This window comes from Pleurodeles waltl, chromosome 8, assembly GCF_031143425.1.
Source record: "Pleurodeles waltl isolate 20211129_DDA chromosome 8, aPleWal1.hap1.20221129, whole genome shotgun sequence".
Classification (NCBI taxonomy): domain Eukaryota; kingdom Metazoa; phylum Chordata; class Amphibia; order Caudata; family Salamandridae; genus Pleurodeles; species Pleurodeles waltl.
The window spans coordinates 1,531,544,011-1,531,560,035 of record NC_090447.1 but is presented as its reverse complement, the minus strand read 5'-3'; the positions used below and the strand labels follow the sequence as shown (position 1 = coordinate 1,531,560,035).

The following is a 16,025-nucleotide window of genomic DNA, read 5'->3' as shown; positions in this document are numbered from 1 at the left end:
CTTACCTTGTCCTGAGGAATGGAGTGCTTGTACGCCAGAACATCAAGCCAGAAATAGAGACTTACAAATACATAAACTTCCAAATATAGACTACTAGAAAATCATATGTAGGTAAACAGATGTACCATTCTTAGTTCCACATACCCTAAGAATGTATTTACCATCATAAGCGGTAATCAGTATCCTGGGAGGCTGAACGCCACTGGCAAGAGGGCACCAGCACAAACCAAAGGGATGCAGATAGAACACCAATTCTTCTGTCAATTTTCTCGTCTTACAATATTTTATTACCTCTTACTTCACCTGTCCTCATGGATTATTTCTCAGGACAGCGAGCACAGGTTTTGTTAGCCTGAGATGAGTTTTCTCCCTCAATTCTGTGCAGAGCAATGCTGCAGCAGAGCTCAGCTAAACACACACACCATGGGCAACTCCAGACCCTGCCATTCTTCAATCAAACATGCGCAAATGCAAGGACAGCGCCCTCCAAATGAGCGCATTGCACTAGCGGAGGGTTAGATTTCATGAGAAAAAGCCAATTCAAGCAAGAACTCGCTACAGACAAAAACCATAAGCCATGGTACAAGCTGCCCCACGGACCAGAGAACAACATTCAACCCATCTCCGGACGTACCGTCGCACTGCTGCAGGATCTCCTCCGCTGTAGAGTCGTAGTGAGCCAGCGGGTTGCTGGCATTGCGGTACTGTAGGAGAGAGTACAGACGAGAAGCGTTCAGACAAACGCGAGATCATGTCAAGGCCAGAAGAGTGTGGAGATGGTGCAACACCTCACGTACCTGGTCCAATATATGGGAATTGGGGATCTCATTCTTAAGCCTCCAGGCCACACCCACATGGGACTCCGGGGAGTCATACCTGGCACTGGTGGGGGTCCGAACAATCTCAGCCCCAAGAGCTCTAAGCACATCCACCTGCACCGGGGAGAGAAGAAAGTGCTTTTATGGCATGCCCGGCACATCAAGGTTTCTCTCTAGATGTCCCACCTTAGACCAAGGTACCTCTTACCAAGGTATCACAAACACATCCCAAATATTTAAAGCCAGTATTCTTGCCCACTCCTTCTAGTATTATCTATGGCCAATAGCAGTTTGCAGGGAAATCAATAGCTACATGACATGTTATTAGCGCAAGAACACCAGAATCCGGTGTTTTTTCAAGCGAAAACATTATTTATGAGAAAGGGATATTTTAAAGCCTATAAAATTATAGAAAAGAAGAAAGTTTTATCAGGGAACTGTAGAAAATGCATGAAAAGATTCACCTAAAATTAATAGAAACATTTCAATCTTTACGACTCCCAGGCAGACTGCACAATATGTACTGGACTCCACAGATAATTTCGACTGACTTGAAAACATACTCATGGATACACGGAACAAGTACGGGAAGCGTTGCAGGCTGGGAGGGACCCGCTTCACAGACCATGAACCACACCACAAGCACCCGCTTCACACACCATAAACCAGACCACAAGCACCCGCTTCACACACTGAACCAGACCACAAGCACCCGCTTCACACACCATAAACCAGACCACAAGCACCCGCTTCACACACCATGAACCAGACCACAAGCACCCGCGCTTCACACACCGTGAACCAGACCACAGCACCCGCTTCACACACCGTGAACCAGAACACAAGCAGCCGCTTCACACACCATGTACCAGACCACAGCACCCGCTTCACACACCAGGACCATGAACCAGACCACAATCAGCCACTTCACACACCATGACCATGAACCAGACCACAATCAGCCACTTCACACACCATGACCATGAACCAGACCACAAGCTCCTGCTTCACAGACCATGAACCACACCACAAGCACCCGCTTCACACACCATAAACCAGACCACAAGCACCCGCTTCACACACTGAACCAGACCACAAGCACCCGCTTCACACACCATAAACCAGACCACAAGCACCCGCTTCACACACCATGAACCAGACCACAAGCACCCGCGCTTCACACACCGTGAACCAGACCACAGCACCCGCTTCACACACCGTGAACCAGAACACAAGCACCCGCTTCACAGACCATGAACCACACCACAAGCACCCGCTTCACACACCATAAACCAGACCACAAGCACCCGCTTCACACACTGAACCAGACCACAAGCACCCGCTTCACACACCATGAACCAGACCACAAGCACCCGCTTCACACACCGTGAACCAGACCACAAGCACCCGCTTCACACACCGTGAACCAGACCACAAGCACCCGCTTCACACACCGTGAACCAGACCACAGCACCCGCTTCACACACCGTGAACCAGACCACAGGCACCCGCTTCACACACCGTGAACCAGACCACAGGCACCCGCTTCACACACCGTGAACCAGACCACAAGCACCCGCTTCACACACCGTGAACCAGACCACAAGCAGCCGCTTCACACACCATAAACCAGAACACAAGCACCCGCTTCACACACCATAAACCAGACCACAAGCACCCGCTTCACACACCATGAACCAGAACACAAGCACCCGCTTCACACACTGAACCAGACCACAGCACCCGCTTCACACACCATGAACCAGAACACAAGCACCCGCTTCACACACTGAACCAGACGACAAGCACCCTCTTCACACACCATGAACCAGAACACAAGCACCCGCTTCACACACCATAAACCAGACCACAAGCACCCGCTTCACACACCATAAACCAGACCACAAGCACCCGCTTCACACACTGAACCAGACCACAAGCACCCGCGCTTCACACACCGTGAACCAGACCACAGCACCCGCTTCACACACCATGAACCATAACACAAGCACCCGCTTCACACACCATAAACCAGACTACAAGCACCCGCTTCACACACCATAAACCAGACCACAAGCACCCGCTTCACACACTGAACCAGACGACAAGCACCCGCTTCACACACCATAAACCAGACCACAAGCACCCGCTTCACACACCATAAACCAGAACACAAGCACCCGCTTCACACACCATAAACCAGAACACAAGCACCCGCTTCACACACCATAAACCAGAACACAGGCACCCTCTTCACACACCATGAACCAAACCACAAGAACCTGCTTCACATAACATGACCATGAACCAGACGACAAGCACCTGCTTCACACACCGTGAACCAGACCACAAGCACCTGTCTCACACACCATGAACCAGACCACAAGCACCCGCTTCACACACCGTGAACCAGACCACAAGCACCCGCTTCACACACCATGAACCAGGCCACAAGCACCCGTCTCACACACCATGAACCCGACCACAAGCACCCGCTTCACACACTGAACCAGACCACAAGCACCCGTGCTTCACACACCGTGAACCAGACCACAGCACCCGCTTCACACACCATGAACCAGAACACAAGCACCCGCTTCACACACCGTGAACCAGACCACAGCACCCGCTTCACACACCGTGAACCAGACCACAAGCACCCGCTTCACACACCATAAACCAGACCACAAGCACCCGCTTCACACACCATAAACCAGACCACAAGCAGCCGGTTCACACACCTTGAACCAGACCTCAAGCACCTGCTTCATACACCTTGAACCAGACCTCAAGCACCTGCTTCATACACCGTGAACCAAACCACAAGAACCCACTTCACACACTGTGAACCAGACCACAAGCACCCATTTCACACCATGAACCAGACCACAAGCACCCACTTCACACACCGTGAACCAGACCACAAGAACCCACTTCACACACCGTGAACCAGACCACAAGCACCCACTTCACACCATGAACCAGACCACAAGCACCAGCTTCACACACCGTGAACCAGACCACAAGCACCCGCTTCACACACCATGAACCCAAGCACAAGCACCCGCTTCACACACCATGAACCCAACCACAAGCACCCGCTTCACACACCATGAACCCGACCTCAAGCACCCGCTTCACACACCATGAACCAGACCACAGGCACCCGCTTCACACACCGTGAACCAGACCACAGGCACCCGCTTCACACACCGTGAACCAGACCCCAAGCACCCACTTCACACACCGTGAACCAGACCACAGGCACCCTCTTCACACACCATGAACCAAACCACAAGAACCTGCTTCACATAACATGACCATGAACCAGACGACAAGCACCTGCTTCACACACCGTGAACCAGACCACAAGCACCCGTCTCACCCACCATGAACCAGACCACAAGCACCCGCTTCACACACCGTGAACCAGACCACAAGCACCCGCTTCACACACCATGACCCAGGCCACAAGCACCCGCTTCACACACCGTGAACCAGACCACAAGCACCCGTCTCACACACCATGAACCCGACCACAAGCACCCGCTTCACACACCATGAACCAGACCACAAGCACTCGCTTCACACACCATGAACCAGGCCACAAGCACCCGCTTCACACACCATGAACCAGGCCACAAGCAGCCGCTTCACACACCATGAACCAGACCACAAGCAGCCGCTTCACACACCATGTACCAGACCACAGCACCCGCTTCACACACCATGACCATGAACCAGACCACAATCAACCGCTTCACACACCATGACCATGAACCAGACCACAAGCACCCACTTCACAGACCATGAACCACACCACAAGCACCCCTTCACACACCATGAACCAGAACACAAGCACCCGCTTCACACACTGAACCAGACCACAAGCAGCCGCTTCACACACCATGAACCACACCACAAGCACCCGCTTCACACACCATAAATCAGACCACAAGCACCCGCTTCACACACCGTGAACCAGAAAACAAGCACCCGCTTCACACACCATGAACCAGAACACAAGCACCCGCTTCACACACTGAACCAGACCACAGCACCCGCTTCACACACCATGAACCAGAACACAAGCACCCGCTTCACACACTGAACCAGACGACAAGCACCCGCTTCACACACCATGAACCAGAACACAAGCACCCGCTTCACACACCATAAACCAGACCACAAGCACCCGCTTCACACACTGAACCAGACCACAAGCACCTGCGCTTCACACACCCTGAACCAGACCACAAGCAGCCGCTTCACACACCATAAACCAGACCACAAGCACCCGCTTCACACACCGTGAACCAGACCACAGGCACCCTCTTCACACACCATGAACCAAACCACAAGAACCTGCTTCACATAACATGACCATGAACCAGACGACAAGCACCTGCTTCACACACCGTGAACCAGACCACAAGCACCCGTCTCACCCACCATGAACCAGACCACAAGCACCCGCTTCACACACCGTGAACCAGACCACAAACACCCGCTTCACACACCATGAACCAGGCCACAAGCACCCGCTTCACACACCGTGAACCAGACCACAAGCACCCGTCTCACACACCATGAACCCGACCACAAGCACCCGCTTCACACACCATGAACCAGACCACAAGCACCCGCTTCACACACCATGAACCAGGCCACAAGCACCCGCTTCACACACCGTGAACCAGACCACAAGCAGCCGCTTCACACACCATGAACCAGACCACAAGCAGCCGCTTCACACACCGTGAACCAGACCACAAGCACCCTCTTCACACACCGTGAACCAGACCACAAGCAGCCGCTTCACACACCATGTACCAGACCACAGCACCCGCTTCACACACCATGACCATGAACCAGACCACAATCAACCGCTTCACACACCATGACCATGAACCAGACCACAAGCAGCCGCTTCACACACCATGAACCACACCACAAGCACCCCTTCACACACCATGAACCAGAACACAAGCACCCGCTTCACACACTGAACCAGACCACAAGCAGCCGCTTCACACACCATGAACCACACCACAAGCACCCGCTTCACACACCATAAACCAGACCACAAGCACCCGCTTCACACACCGTGAACCAGATAACAAGCACCCGCTTCACACACCGTGAACCAGAAAACAAGCACCCGCTTCACACACCATAAACCAGACCACAAGCACCCGCTTCACACACCATAAACCAGACCACAAGCACCCGCTTCACACACCATGAACCAGAACACAAGCACCCGCTTCACACACTGAACCAGACCACAGCACCCGCTTCACACACCATGAACCAGAACACAAGCACCCGCTTCACACACTGAACCAGACGACAAGCACCCGCTTCACACACTGAACCAGACGACAAGCACCCGCTTCACACACTGAACCAGACGACAAGCACCCGCTTCACACACTGAACCAGTCGACAAGCACCCGCTTCACACACCATGAACCAGAACACAAGCACCCGCTTCACACACTGAACCAGACCACAAGCACCCGCGCTTCACACACCGTGAACCAGACCACAAGCAGCCGCTTCACACACCATAAACCAGACCACAAGCACCCGCTTCACACACTGAACCAGACCACAAGCACCCGTGCTTCACACACCGTGAACCAGACCACAGCACCCGCTTCACACACCATGAACCAGAACACAAGCACCCGCTTCACACACCGTGAACCAGACCACAGCACCCGCTTCACACACCGTGAACCAGACCACAAGCACCCGCTTCACACACCATAAACCAGACCACAAGCACCCGCTTCACACACCATAAACCAGACCACAAGCACCCGCTTCACACACCATGAACCAGAACACAAGCACCCGCTTCACACACCTTGAACCAGAACACAAGCACCCGCTTCACACACCTTGAACCAGACCTCAAGCACCTGCTTCATACACCGTGAACCAAACCACAAGAACCCACTTCACACACTGTGAACCAGACCACAAGCACCCATTTCACACACCGTGAACCAGACCACAAGCACCCACTTCACACCATGAACCAGACCACAAGCACCCACTTCACACACCATGACCATGAACCAGACCACAATCAACCGCTTCACACACCATGACCATGAACCAGACCACAAGCACCCACTTCACAGACCATGAACCACACCACAAGCACCCCTTCACACACCATGAACCAGAACACAAGCACCCGCTTCACACACTGAACCAGACCACAAGCAGCCGCATCACACACCATGAACCACACCACAAGCACCCGCTTCACACACCATAAACCAGACCACAAGCACCGCTTCACACACCGTGAACCAGAAAACAAGCACCCGCTTCACACACCATAAACCAGACCACAAGCACCCGCTTCACACACCATAAACCAGACCACAAGCACCCGCTTCACACACTGAACCAGACCACAGCACCCGCTTCACACACCATGAACCAGAACACAAGCACCCGCTTCACACACCATGAACCAGAACACAAGCACCCGCTTCACACACCATGAACCAGAACACAAGCACCCGCTTCACACACCATGAACCAGACCACAAGCACCCGCTTCACACACTGAACCAGACCACAAGCACCCGCGCTTCACACACCGTGAACCAGACCACAAGCAGCCGCTTCACACACCATAAACCAGACCACAAGCACCCGCTTCACACACTGAACCAGACCACAAGCACCTGTGCTTCACACACCGTGAACCAGACCACAGCACCCGCTTCACACACCATGAACCAGAACACAAGCACCCGCTTCACACACCGTGAACCAGACCACAGCACCCGCTTCACACACCGTGAACCAGACCACAAGCACCCGCTTCACACACCGTGAACCAGACCACAAGCACCCGCTTCACACACCGTGAACCAGACCACAAGCACCCGCTTCACACACCGTGAACCAGACCACAAGCACCCGCTTCACACACCGTGAACCAGACCACAAGCACCCGCTTCACACACCGTGAACCAGACCACAAGCACCCGCTTCACACACCATAAACCAGACCACAAGCACCCGCTTCACACACCATGAACCAGAACACAAGCACCCGCTTCACACACCTTGAACCAGACCTCAAGCACCTGCTTCATACACCGTGAACCAAACCACAAGAACCCACTTCACACACTGTGAACCAGACCACAAGCACCCATTTCACACACTGTGAACCAGACCACAAGCACCCATTTCACACACCGTGAACCAGACCACAAGCACCCACTTCACACCATGAACCAGACCACAAGCACCCACTTCACACACCGTGAACCAGACCACAAGCACCCGCTTCACACACCGTGAACCAGACCACAAGCACCCGCTTCACACACCATGAACCCAAGCACAAGCACCCGCTTCACACACCATGAACCCAAGCACAAGCACCCGCTTCACACACCATGAACCCAACCACAAGCACCCGCTTCACACACCATGAACCAGACCACAAGCACCCGCTTCACACACCATGAACCAGACCACAAGCACCCGCTTCACACACCGTGAACCCGACCACAAGCACCCGCTTCACACACCATGAACCAGACCACAAGCACCCGCTTCACACACCGTGAACCAGACCACAAGCACTCGCTTCACACACCGTGAACCAGGCCACAAGCACCCGCTTCACACACCGTGAACCAGACCACAAGCAGCCGCTTCACACACCATGAACCAGACCACAAGCAGCCGCTTCACACACTGTGAACCAGACCACAAGCACCCTCTTCACACACCGTGAACCAGACCACAAGCAGCCGCTTCACACACCATGACCATGAACCAGACCACAATCAGCCGCTTCACACACCGTGAACCAGACCACAAGCACCCGCTTCACACACCATGAACCCGACCACAAGCACCCGCTTCACACACCATGAACCAGACCACAAGCACCAGCTTCACACACCGTGAACCCGACCACAAGCACCCGCTTCACACACCGTGAACCAGACCACAAGCACCCGCTTCACACACCGTGAACCAGACCACAAGCACCCGCTTCACACACCATGAACCAGGCCACAAGCAGCCGCTTCACACACCGTGAACCAGACCACAAGCAGCCGCTTCACACACCATGAACCAGACCACAAGCAGCCGCTTCACACACCGTGAACCAGGCCACAAGCACCCGCTTCACACACCATGAACCAGGCCACAAGCACCCGCTTCACACACCGTGAACCAGACCACAAGCAGCCGCTTCACACACCATGAACCAGGCCACAAGCACCCGCTTCACACACCGTGAACCAGACCACAAGCAGCCGCTTCACACACCATGAAGTAGACCACAAGCAGCCGCTTCACACACCGTGAACCAGACCACAAGCACCCTCTTCACACACCGTGAACCAGACCACAAGCAGCCGCTTCACACACCATGACCATGAACCAGACCACAATCAGCCGCTTCACAAACCATGACCATGAACCAGGCCACAAGCACCCGCTTCACACACCGTGAACCAGACCACAAGCACCCCTTCACACACCATGAACCAGACCACAAGCACCCGCTTCACACACCATGAACCAGACCACAAGCACCCGCGCTTCACACACCGTGAACCAGACCACAAGCACCCGCTTCACACACTGAACCAGACGACAAGCACCCGCTTCACACACCATAAACCAGACCACAAGCACCCGCTTCACACACCATGAACCAGAACACAAGCACCCGCTTCACACACCATGAACCAGAACACAAGCACCCGCGCTTCACACACCGTGAACCAGACCACAAGCAGCCGCGCTTCACACACCGTGAACCAGACCACAAGCACCCGCTTGATACACCATGAGCCACTTCCTCAAAGTTAAAGATCCTTTATAATATACGATGTGCAAAGTCTCCACAGTATAGTAAGTTTGTAAAAGTAAGTATAGTTAAAACATAGGTATGTAAATATGCAAATCTGAGAAGGCCTTCAAAAAGTGAATGTAATACAAAGAACCACTAGAACCCTGTGACGAACCTCAAAGTGTTCTTTTCACGGCAGGTCCTCTGTGTACGCCAGACAGGCTGTGCCCTATACTCCTGCCATGTTTCGGGGTGTCACTGCCATGCAGTTGCTGCACTGACCATGAAAAACCGTTGGCGAGGCAGCTGCTGACCCACCTCTGTTCCAGCTGAAGCCTTCACTAGTGTTTGCTGCATGCAAGTCCAGCACCCAAATATGTTTATCATCCTGAAATGTCTATAATACCTCTGACTGTTTGTTGCATCTGCTCTGCTCTGATGTGGACAGCCCCAACACCGCCTAGGGGAGTAGTAAGCGCTACACATAACCCAATTAATCTTTTTATCTTCTAATCGGCTTAAGTGTCTGGTAAACAAAGCTTGGCATAATTTAAAGTGTAATTTTAGCTCCACATATTGAGCTTCTGTTTAGTCCATGAGCCTTCTCTTAATTATAATGCTGATGAGACCCAATATCCCAGAGCCCGCTGACCGCAGCATGATAGTTTTCTTGGTTTCTTTAAAGGAACTGCATGCACTAACAATATTGCAATTAAAATATTATCTTACCAATGATTAAATGTAGAGTTCATACTGTCCTTATTCATCTAAAAACTTCAATAACAAAGGATTCCTTCTGGAATTTGATGAATTCTGGTACACGCGGTATAGCAATACAGCATACATTGTTGTAAACAGCCTCCGCAAGGTAGAGCGGCTTCACACCAACCTCAAGTGCTTAGTTAGCCGTACGGAGGCAGTGGGGACACAGGTGATTGAGTGCACAAACCCTGCACTAGAAAGCAAAGATTGACTTGGGGTGGGGGTGGGAGGGGCTTCAAGGGACAATCATGGGGCTCTATAAAGAGTACTACTTCATGTTAGTATGCACCACAGACTACATTATTCTTGGGTCATTCGTGGCCATGACTCTCGGCGTGTAGTGATTCAGGTCCTGTCTAAATGATTTTAATCATTGATATACTGATGTATTAGTTATCCTTCTGCAGTACAGACAAGAGCCGGGGGGCACAGCCCATTAGAGAGAATGGATTATAGAACCTTTAAAAAGGGTTTGCGCCATTAAAGCTTTGAGATGGCACAAGTTGAACATCTGAAGGTTGATAGATACAAAGCCACACTATTAGAACAATATTTACCTATATACCAGCACCAGCAAAATGGATACGAGGTTTCAAAATGGATATTGCAGCACTGATCTAAATGAGAGATTATTGGTTTAAAAAAATAAAAAAAAATTAAAGCTACAGAGGGTAAACAACAGAGTAAAAAAAACTTCCAATTGCAAAATAAGGGGCTGCTGGGGCAACAACAGATAAGTGCATGTACGCACGAAACCACTTGTTCTCAGAAAACAATGATGGGCTTACCACTGAGAAAGCAATGATGGGCTTACCAACGAGGAGGCATTGATGGGCTTACCAAAGAGGAGGCATCGATGGGCTTACCAACGAAGAGGCATCGATGGGCTTACCAACGAAGAGGCATCGATGGGCTTACCAACAAAGAGGCATCGATGGGCTTACCAACAAAGAGGCATCGATGGGCTTACCAACAAAGAGGCATCGATGGGCTTACCAACAAAGAGGCATCGATGGGCTTACCAACAAAGAGGCATCGATGGGCTTACCAACAAAGAGGCATCGATGGGCTTACCAACAAAGAGGCATCGATGGGCTTACCAACAAAGAGGCATCGATGGGCTTACCAACAAAGAGGCATCGATGGGCTTACCAACAAAGAGGCATCGATGGGCTTACCAACAAAGAGGCATCGATGGGCTTACCAACAAAGAGGCATCGATGGGCTTACCAACAAAGAGGCATCGATGGGCTTACCAACAAAGAGGCATCGATGGGCTTACCAACAAAGAGGCATCGATGGGCTTACCAACAAAGAGGCATCGATGGGCTTACCAACAAAGAGGCATCGATGGGCTTACCAACAAAGAGGCATCGATGGGCTTACCAACGAAGAGGCATTGAGGCATTGATGGGCTTACCAACGAGGAGACATCGATGGGCTTACCAACGAGGAGGCATCGAGGCATTGATGGGCTTACCAACGAGGAGGCATCAATGGGCTTACCAACGAGGAGGCATCAATGGGCTTACCAACAAGGAGGCATCAATGGGCTTACCAACCAGGAGGCACCGATGGGCTTACCAACCAGGAGGCACCGATGGGCTTACCAACCAGGAGGCACCGATGGGCTTACCAACCAGGAGGCACCGATGGGCTTACCAACCAGGAGGCACCGATGGGCTTACCAACCAGGAGGCACCGATGGGCTTACCAACCAGGAGGCACCGATGGGCTTACCAACCAGGAGGCACCGATGGGCTTACCAACGAGGAAGCACCGATGGGCTTACCAACGAGGAAGCACCGATGGGCTTACCAACGAGGAAGCACCGATGGGCTTACCAACGAGGAAGCACCGATGGGCTTACCAACGAGGAAGCACCGATGGGCTTACCAACGAGGAAGCACCGATGGGCTTACCAACGAGGAAGCACCGATGGGCTTACCAACGAGGAAGCATTGATGGGCTTACCAACGAGGAAGCACCGATGGGCTTACCAACGAGGAAGCACCGATGGGCTTACCAACGAGGAAGCACCGATGGGCTTACCAACGAGGAAGCATTGATGGGCTTACCAATGAGGAAGCATTTATGGGCTTACCAACGAGGAAGCCATCAATGAGCTTACCAAGGAGGAAGCATTGATGGGCTTACCAACGCAGATGCTATCTGCTCCTTAGTGGGGAAATAGAAGAGTTCTTTAGCAATTTCCTGAATTTTGCTAGGTAAGTTTCTCTATAAACTGCTAAAGGTAGAGCTTTCACAGCAGGTACTGAGAACACCCTCTAAGTGTTGGCACAGTATTTGGGAACTGCTAATGGAAGGGTTGAGAATGAAATGGACCCAAAGCAGAGAGCTGGGTCAAGAAAACCTGAAATAAAACTGAATCACAAGAGGGGAGAGCCCCTTGAGCAGTAAATCAATATATCCCCAGTGGAGGGGAAAAAAATAGAAATGCACTGGGGATATACTAAGGGAAGTTCATAAACAAGAGACCCCACACGTGAGTCTGTGAACCCAGCTCTCCAGCGGGTTAGTCAAGAGTGCTTAATGTGCGTACGACTGTAGCCTAGGGCCAAAGCAAAATAGAAACGTGCCACAGAAGGATTCAATGGCACGGTGGGCACTAACACCACAGTCAGGCACGGTGAACAAGGCTACCATCATCAGTGAAGATCTACAAAAACTGATCCAGGGACCGAGACTCAATAACAAAGCAAACCTGAAGACACAAAGCAAGTACATCCAACTTTTACAGCGGGGTTAGCCATGCTGCACCCACATATGGACCACATATACCACAGACTGAAAGAAGTGGATGCAAAAAGTGAACAGGACTGAGACAGCTAAAGCTAAAGACTCTACACCACAATGCAAGGATCTGCAAAATTCACCCTTGGCACGATAGCAGAAGAGGCAAGAAATGGCAAGGAGGAGGCCAAAGGAAAGGTCCAGAGAGGGGACTTGTGGCCCCACTTCTGAGGGAACGGTCCAAGCAGCAATACATTCAACCATTTCATTTAAACCACCAGCAGCGAATGGTTTCACCGGGGAATTTAATAAAATATATACCTCAAGTGTAACTAGTGCACTAAAAAAAAAAAAAACTTAAAAAAACAACAATGGCACCATTTACTCAAAGACATGAAGAGATTTCTATCCATCTGGCTACCAGTGAGCGGGACATGGAGGAGACAGATCTCACCGACCCCCTGGGACTACAAGCACTACACCTGTTTGAGCAAGAGAATCAGATAAGAGTTCCCAGGTACAAATACACAACACAATAAAAGACAGTGAACATGGACGGCGCGAGGGACGACAACTGACAGAGAAAGGACCCCTGGTGCTGGAGATGGGGAAAGGGAGCAGGTGGGGAAAAGAGTTTGGGTACAGTTTGAGGTTCTTATAAAAGATTCAGAGGAAAAGTGTAGAAGGTGCCAGGGGCACTTTGGGGGAAAAGGGATGTTTGTAAATTCACATGAAAACAATTTAATACAATCTACTTAAAAAGAAAAGAAAGTTTCAGCACATCAAAGACATCTGAAGGGCACAAGCAAGGAAATGAAAGATTTGCTGCCCATGAAATTAAGGGCCTTTTGATCAATACCTCGATGGCGAATCGGTAACTAATGCAGATGTCTTAGGATTACAGTGATGTGTTCACGATTAGGTGTGTTGGATGTTATCCGCACAGACGCATTTTGCAGTAACTGAAGACAATATAAAAAGGTTGCTGTCAATGCTGGACACGGATGCAGTAGCCCAGTTTGGACTGAGCCAGGGCATTGATGACTGGAAGATTATGGGAGCCATCAATGACTGGATGAAGACATGTTTGTAGCTGAGAGTCAGGTACTGCTTACCCTGGCAATCTGAAAATGAAGAGGGTGAATCATCTGCATTAATTCCCAAATTGTGAACAAAAGTCACGGGTGCATGTTTTGGACCCAGAATGGATGGCCTTTCAGACAGGTCAGAAACAGAAGGAGTGGACGAAGTTAAGAAAAATTCTGCTTTTTAAAGGGTTCAAGTTCATAAACTTGGTAGTAATCCTGCCCGTGGTGGTGACTGCCTGTAGGTGGTTTGGGAGATGGGATAGTGCCCTTGCATTCATGCTTCTTGGGCGCCAGGATCTACTTTCATTCAAGGTGAGCTCTTCTTCAAAGGTCAATATATACTTCTTTAAAATTTGGAAAGAAGGGTGGGGGCGGGGTGGGAATGTTGACCACCGTCCTGGGGGCGGCTTGGTAGTGATTCAGCCAGTTTCTGGATAAATGAAGCACTGCTACTGTCTGGAATACAGCTAATCGGCCAGCTTCTGAATGATGGGTTGTAGGAAAGTACCATCTTGCCTGACATGTTACCCCCATATTTCACTGTATATATGTTGTTTTAGTCTATGTGTCACTGGGACCCTGCCAGGCAGGGCCCCAGTGCTCATAAGTATGTGCCCTGTATGTGTCCCCTGTCTGATGCCTAACTGTCTCACTGAGGCTCTGCTAACCAGAACCTCAGTGGTTATGCTCTCTCTGCTTTCCAAATTTGTCACTAACAGGCTAGTGACTAAATTTACCAATTCACTTTGGCATACTGGTACACCCATATAATTCCCTTGTATATAGTACTGAGGTACCCAGGGTATTGGGGTTCCAGGAGATCCCTATGGGCTGCAGCATTTCTTTTGCCACCCATAGGGAGCTCTGACAATTCTTACACAGGCCTGCCACAGCAGCCTGAGTGAAATAACGTCCACGTTATTTCACAGCCATTTACCACTGCACTTAAGTAACTTATAAGTCACCTATATGTCTAACCTTCACCTGGTGAAGGTTGGGTGCTAAGTTACTTAGTGTGTGGGCACCCTGGCACTAGCCAAGGTGCCCCCACATCGTTCAGGGCAAATTCCCCAGACTTTGTGAGTGCGGGGACACCATTTCACGCGTGCACTATACATAGGTCACTACCTATGTATAGCGTCACAATGGTAACTCCAAACATCGCCATGTAACATGTCTAAGATCATGGAATTGTCACCCCAATGCCATTCTGGCATTGGGGAGACAATTCCATGATCCCCCGAGTCTCTAGCATAGACCCGGGTACTGCCAAACTGCCTTTCCCGGGGTTTCACTGCAGCTGCTGCCAACCCCCCAGACAGATTTCTGCCCTCCTGGGGTCCAGCCAGGCCTGGCCCAGGAAGGCAGAACAAAGGACTTCCTCAGGGAGAGGGTGTTACACCCTCTCCCTTTGGAAAAAGGTGTCAGGGCTGGGGAGGAGTAGCCTCCCCCAGCCTCTGGAAATGCTTTGATGGGCACAGATGGTGCCCATCTCTGCATAAGCCAGTCTACACTGGTTCAGGGATCCCCCAGCCCTGCTCTGGCGCGAAACTGGTCAAAGGAAAGGGGAGTGACCACTCCCCTGACCTGCACCTCCCAGGGGAGGTGCCCAGAGCTCCTCCAGTGTGCTGCTCCGTGTGATTTGCAGCTGCTCCTGTGCGCTCTTCCAGGATTTCCTTTGTGCACAGCCAAGCCTGGGTCCCCGACACTCTAACCAGCAGTGCACAACCTTCTGAGTTGTCCTCC

General features: G+C 51.3%; 1 protein-coding gene across 5 annotated transcripts in view; it reads right to left on the bottom strand.

The window, feature by feature from the left end:
- Positions 1–16,025, bottom strand: part of LOC138248932 (cystathionine beta-synthase-like protein) — a 147,621-nt gene that overhangs the window by 46,746 nt on the left and 84,850 nt on the right. For all 5 annotated transcript variants that reach the window (XR_011194663.1, XR_011194664.1, XM_069202962.1 and 2 more), the window contains exons 6-7: positions 798–932; positions 635–704 (exon numbers count right to left, since the gene is read on the bottom strand). Coding sequence is in view for 3 of the 5 variants with exons in the window: in XM_069202962.1 (XP_069059063.1) it covers positions 635–704; positions 798–932 (205 nt within the window). In the remaining 2 variants the exon portion in view is untranslated. The remainder of the gene's footprint in view (positions 1–634; positions 705–797; positions 933–16,025) is intronic.